Raw genomic sequence first — 6635 nt, 5'->3', positions numbered from 1 at the left:
TAACTTCAACAAAATAGGCTTCAGCTTAAAACTATAATGACTTTCCTTGTTACACAATTGCACATTTTGACAATATAGTATAGAGTTATAGAAAGGAATTATTTATAATTGCACTATGCGGTGTCACCTAGATGATGTTTTCCCCTTTGAGCCTGATTTCTCTCAAGCTTTCTTCCTCGTGTCCTCTCAGGGAGTTTTTCCCTTGCCACCATTGCTCCTGGCTTGTTCATTAGGGACAAATTTATACATTTAAAATTTATATCCGGAATATATATATTTCTGTAAAGCTATCCATTGTTAAACGTGATTTAACAATGAATTTAATTTTCTGAGGGGACTTACATAATTTTCGAGCTCTGATTGTTCAAGCTACAAAGTGGGACAAAACATGAACTTGTGTTTTTCTAGGAACAATCTAGCCTGCTAACATTCAAGTTTATTTACTTTCTCAAAACTATATAGTCATTGTTATAAATGTAACCAACTAATGTGTGTATCTTGATTTATCCAAAATAAATACTACAATAAATGTGTTTAAAGTAGAGAAGTGATATTTTATTTGCTGTTGTCTGTGTGTGCAGCCATATTGAAATGATGTCATACTGTATGCTGTGGTGTGGTGGATCTGGAGCCTATCCCAGGAACTCTGGCCATGAGGTGTGAACACACCCTGGATAGAATGCCAATCTATTACAGGACACCATGCATACACTCATTCAAACACTCATTCACACCTAGAGGCAATTTAGAGTTGCCAATCCAGGAAGGAAATTAGAGAACCTGGAGGAAACATGCAAAACTCCAGACAGATGGTAACCCTAGCTCAGGACTTAACCCCTGAGCATGGATTGGGAAGGTGGCATTATTTGGCCTCCATAATAATAATAATAATAATAATAATAATAATAATAATAATATCAAAAACGTCAGCATCACCAACAACAATACTACTACTACTTCTAATCCTACTAATACTACTACTACTACCCTAGCAAACCATAGGCAGCCAAAATTGGGTGTGGCATTGGCCCCACAGCATTGCCCCAGTGGTGGTCCTACATTGGATTTGTTTGAGCATGTCAAAGTGTGGGCTAACCACAGAAAACTCACATTGTGGCATTTTGGGATATGCGTGGGTTAGCCTTGTCCCACACTATATACAGGTTGCCGATGAAGGGCCAATGTGGGCATGCTTGCTGAGACTACCATTAACAATAATAAATATAATTATAAAAATGACAATAATAACAACAGCAGCAACACCAGATACTGTACAATACTATTACTACTAATAATGATGATCATGATGATGATGATGATAACATTCACATATTTGCTGTTGTTTACGTTTTATTCATGGTTTGTGTTTTATTTATAATATCAGTGTTTGTTAAGGAACTTAATCGAATTTATTTACACGTATAGACAAGCAAAATGCACGAACGGGGCGTCCATCATCCGAACAGCGCACTAACACATGAGTTCTGATGTGTCGTTTCCAGAACCGCGGAGAAAAAAGCCGGGAGGGGAATTGTCCGCCAGAGCGCACTCGTCCTGTTGGGTGAAAAACACAAGCGTGCGTGTTCGTGTTGAGGTCTCTGCTGACGTGTTTAAATCTCCTTAGCCGTGCTTAGCGCTGCCATTCTCACGCATAACGCTGCATATCGAGACAGCGTACGCGGTGTTGTGCTGTTCGGTGCGGTGCTGTGCGGTGCGGAGCGCGCGCTAGCGTTATAGCGTGTATTTGACGCGCTGATGGCCGCGCTGTAAAGTGGAACTGCGGATGCTCAGTGGGATATATAATTCGGAATTCGGCTCATTTTCGCAAATGCAAAAGAAAACATGGAGCCAAGCCTGGCCTTACTGCTCACCAGCTTGCTCGGCTGGTGCTCGTGTTCGAGTTTTCCAAGTAACATTAATATAGGTGAGTGGAGTCGCGCGCGTCTTTATAGCGCACCTACACTTGTGTTTTAATCTCCGGAACCGAGTGCCGGCGAAGTTTTGTTTTTACTACAGGAGCATATGAAATGTTATACCGTTTTTTTTTTGTTTTGTTTTGTCTTGGCAGGCGGTTTGTTCCCGACCGACTCGCATGAATATGAGGTGTTCCGATTCGCGCTATCTCAGCAGCACGAGCTCCCCAAACTGGTGCCACAAGTGGACATGGTGGACGTGGGCAGCAGTTTCGCCATGACATACGCATGTAAGTTCTGCCTGTGTCTTTCTATCTAACATTTCCCTGAATAGACACAAAGCACATGAATGGCACATTGTCTCGAGCACCCGTTCGCTCTCGCCGTGCCCGCGCCTTCAAACTCCTCGTCTTAATAATGAGAAATGAAGCGTGTCCGCCATGCTCTCTCTGTAAAACGGAGTGACTTCTGGATAGACTAGCATGCAACCAGGACAGATGAGCACAGACAGCCTTTAGGGAAGAGTGAGGAATAAAAAAAAGTCACGGTCATGACTTCGGAATCTGTTGCAGCAGTCTAAGTTGTGCAGTGAGGATTTAAGTCTTCCATTAAACCATGGGCATATAATGTCCATCAATACATTTTCTTTTTCTTTTTTTTCTTCCGCAGTGGATATTCCGATTGTAGCTGTATTAAATATTTCCCATAACATTTCTTTCATTGATGCAGCAGGATTTGAAGAATGGTTAGGTTAGATCCTGGTTGCATTTAGATCCTGATCCCATTTTTCTATTTTTACCACAGTACTAATATGCTCTTTGTAATCTGTTGCTAAGTTATGCAAAACATCACAGACAGTATGTGTTGTGTGTTCATGTGCATGAACTGTGTCACGTCCAACTGCATCGTACACAATTGTATGGCATAAAATCCTTCAGTACATGCATGAGCTCAATACTTGGTATCATATCAGTGCGGCTCTAAATGTGTCTTAAAGGAATGGAGGTCCTACTTAACTGGAAGAACTGCAGCAGAAATCTTTAGGTGTGTTGTTGGGGTTTTTTTTATGAGAAGAAAGCAGCATGATATTCTACTGAACCTTCACAAAAGAGACAAAGCGTTCTATTGCGTCATTAGATGATTACTGTGTGATTTACTTTAACATCAAAAGTGACTGTATTTGCGAGCGAAAAGGCGAGAGGTACATTCAGCATGTGGTGCGTTTCTAAATCCCGCTGATATTACTAGCTCCTGACAGCTTAGATGATGAGAAAATCCTCACCTCAACTCACTTGCTAGCAAGTGCGACTTCTTCTTGTTTGAAGTCTGAGGTTAACTCGGGGAACTGGCATTATTTATGTCAGCTCTAGACAGAGTGCCTGAAGAGTATATGATCCTCATAATCACACTGCAGAAAGTCCCAAGGAGGATTTGGATGTGTTATATAATATTTTATGATGATTTGATATTTGGTACATGGTGCATTTAGGATGAAAAATCAATCCCAGCTATAGGCAGCTCCGCCAAACATTAGCAGTTCAATTGCTTCTATAAAGCTTTCTCTGTTGCACCATGATGATACCCTGAGAAGCTATTGGAAGTGCAGTGTAATTGGCCATCAGTACTGTGGAAATGTCTGTGATTGATCCCGAGGATGATTGCATTAGTTGTGAATGCGGAGCATCTTGCAAGAGTGCGTACTTCAAAGTGGGCTCCTGCGTCTGCATGTGTGGAAAGTGAAAGCAATTATACAGAGCTAATTACCTACACGACCACAGAGTCTTCTCATCAGGGTGTGTATGTGCTACCTGCTTTGTGTCTCATCCCCTGATTGTGTGCAACTCTCTGGCCCAACTCATCATACCGAACATGATGAAAGAGTCTGCTCCGAACACCATCAAAATGAATTCTTTGCCTCTATAATAAGTTCCCAAATAAGATGTCAATCTTGTTTACTTCATTTGGTATGGTCTGAAAATTGGTATGGAAGCAGCCCAGGGGAACTCTTGAGTGTTTTGAAGGCCTGATTAGAAGGCTGGCTGATGGAATTCCATGAACTCATCAGCCATGTTAACAAACATTTGTCTGTTTGTTGTGGTGAGAAACAAGTACAAGGCCTTGATAAATAGGATATTTGTCATCTGTGACAAAGTTGCCATTTTTAGCGTGTTTTTGCAAATATTTTGAATATTCTTCCTTGCTCTTTGTACTTACATGCTGTGAAACTAATCTTCCTGTCAAAAAAAGACAGTTTACAAATAGAACAGTGCTATAAAATAGTTATTTTGCCTTATTCGGAATTCCCTGCAAGTCCTAAATTGTTTAAATGGTATTACTGTAATATGCATGATGTGCTCGTCACTTGCTGTCCTTCCTGAACTCCCGATCCCTAGCAGATAATTAAACGGACATGCAGATGCAAATGAAGGGAATTAGTCCCAATGCCCTGTAGTGAAGATACTCATTAACATAATCTGTTATTGAAGGTGATTAAAAGAAAAGAAGCACCAATCATAGATAGCTGATGATCTGCCCTGCATATTATTTGTTACCCAGTTGTTTATATTAAGGCAGCACCTGACCTGACTGCATAGTTTATAACAGGAATGTAACTATATATGAATACATTATTTCAAGTGAACAGACAATGCGTTTTAAACAGATACAAATACAGATATGAATGAGAGGCAGAAGCACACTATTCTTTCCAGAAAGGTCCATAAGGCATCCGGTTGATACTAGAGGTGTTCATCCATGACTGGTCTCATGCGGGCCACAGAAACAAGTTTGTGCAGTGTGGTGGTTTGTCATGCATTTATTCCTTAGTAACTGCCTGGTCAGGATGGCAGTGGTTTAATTTTGGCTTCTAGTTTTTTTTGGGGAAGAACAATTTATGAACTTGAGTGATGTAGCTGAAATTGAGGAACTGTCAGAACAATATTTGGAACAGTGTGCCCTTCTGTGTTGATAGTTTCTAATTCTTCTACAGGTGTGTAAACATTTGGGGTGCCCAAAGCAACAGCATATACTCCCATAGCAATAATGAATATTTTATATGCAAGAATGAACAGAATTAATGCTTATAATTGTCTTGGATGAGTTAACAGGCTACTGTTGTCATAGCTAGTAGTAATGAACTAACAACTTGAAGTGTGCTAGCCTAACACTTTTTAGTCTAGATACTAGCTAGTTAGCCACTAACATTTTCCATTTCAATTAAAAATGGTAGCAAGAACATGGGCAGCTTGAGTAAGTCCAATTTGTTCTCAGTGTTAGTGGCTCAGTTTCTTCTTTTTTTCTTTTTTTTTTCTCTGTCTTTCCACCCAATATACAGTAGATATAAACGATTCATGATTCATACTTCTTTATCGTCTTATCAGTTTCTATTCCTTCACAACAGAAGGTGCCCCCAGCGACTGCCTGATACATAAACCAAACTATTTTAACCAAATGATAGTAAAATGTGCTTTTTTGCATACCTGTTTTAAAAATCATAAGGCACCCTGGAGGTTCAGAAGTCCTTAGTGACTGCTTATACCATTTATAGCAAAAAGTGATAAAAGTGCCTACACCATATGGCTAAAAATTTGTGTACACTTGACCATCACATCCATATGTGCTTGTTGAACATCCCATTCCAGATTTAGTCCCGTCTTTGCTGATAATAACCTCCACTGTTCTGGAAAGGCGAGTGGATTTTGGAGTGTAGCTGTGGGGATTTGTGTTCATTCAAGAGCACTAGTGATGTCAGGCACTGATGTTGGGTGAGGATGTCCGGGGTGCAGTTGGCTTTCCAGTTCATCCCAAAGGTGGTCTGTGGGGCTGAAGTCAGAGCTCTGTGCAGAACACTTGAGGTCTTCTACTCCAAACTTGGCAAACCATGTCTTCATGGAGCTCACTTTGTGCACATGGGCATTGTCATGCTGGAACAGGTTTGGGCTTCTTAGTTCAAGTGGAGGGAAATTGTAATGCTACAGCATAAAAATACATTCTATAAAGTTGTTTGACAACAGTCTGGGGAAGAACCAGATATGGGTGTAATGGTCAGGTGTCCACAAACCTTTGGCGATATGGTATACAGTGAGGGAAAAAAGTATTTGATCCCCTGCTGATTTTGTATGTTTACCCACTGACAAAGAAATGATCAGTCTATAACTTTAATGGTAGATTTATTTGAACAGTGAGAGACAGAATAACAAAAAAAAAAATCCAGAAAAACGCACATCAAAAATGTTATAAATTGATTTGCATTTTAATGAGGGAAATAAGTATTTGACCCCTCTGCAAAACATGACTTAGTACTTGGTTTAAAAACCCTTGTTGGCAATCACAGAGGTCAGACGTTTCTTGTAGTTGGCCACCAGGTTTGCACACATCTCAGGAGGGATTTTGTCCCACTCCTCTTTGCAGATCTTCTCCAAATCATTAAGGTTTCGAGGCTGACGTTTGGCAACTCGAACCTTCAGCTCTCTCCACAGATTTTCTATGGGATTAAGGTCTGGAGACTGCCTAGGTCACTCCAGGACCTTAATGTGCTTCTTCTTGAGCCACTCCTTTGTTGCCTTGGCCATGTGTTTTGGGTCATTGTCATGCTGGAATATCCATCCACGACCCATTTTCAATGCCCTGTCTGAGGGAAGGAGGTTTTCACCCAAGATTTGACGGTACATGGCCCCGTCCATCGTCCCTTTGATGCGGTGAAGTTGTCCTGTCCCCTTAGCA

At 40.7% G+C, this 6635-nt stretch overlaps 1 protein-coding gene across 4 annotated transcripts in view; it reads left to right on the top strand.

Annotated features, from left to right (window-relative positions):
• The first annotated feature begins 1081 nt into the window (after nt 1–1081).
• gria1b (glutamate receptor, ionotropic, AMPA 1b) overlaps nt 1082–6635 on the top strand; it is a 101236-nt gene continuing 95682 nt past the window's right edge. For 2 of the 4 annotated variants that reach the window (XM_053648062.1, XM_053648059.1), the window contains exons 1-2: nt 1082–1924; nt 2069–2203. In XM_053648062.1, coding sequence (XP_053504037.1) covers nt 1843–1924; nt 2069–2203 — 217 coding nt within the window. In that variant the 5' untranslated portion in view covers nt 1082–1842. The remainder of the gene's footprint in view (nt 1925–2068; nt 2204–6635) is intronic. The other 2 variants (XM_053648061.1, XM_053648060.1) reach the window with 2 other exon arrangements.

The sequence above is a fragment of the Ictalurus furcatus genome, chromosome 18, assembly GCF_023375685.1.
Source record: "Ictalurus furcatus strain D&B chromosome 18, Billie_1.0, whole genome shotgun sequence".
Lineage (NCBI taxonomy): Eukaryota > Metazoa > Chordata > Actinopteri > Siluriformes > Ictaluridae > Ictalurus > Ictalurus furcatus.
Note: the sequence above shows the minus strand (reverse complement) of the source record. Positions and strands in the feature narration are given on the sequence as shown.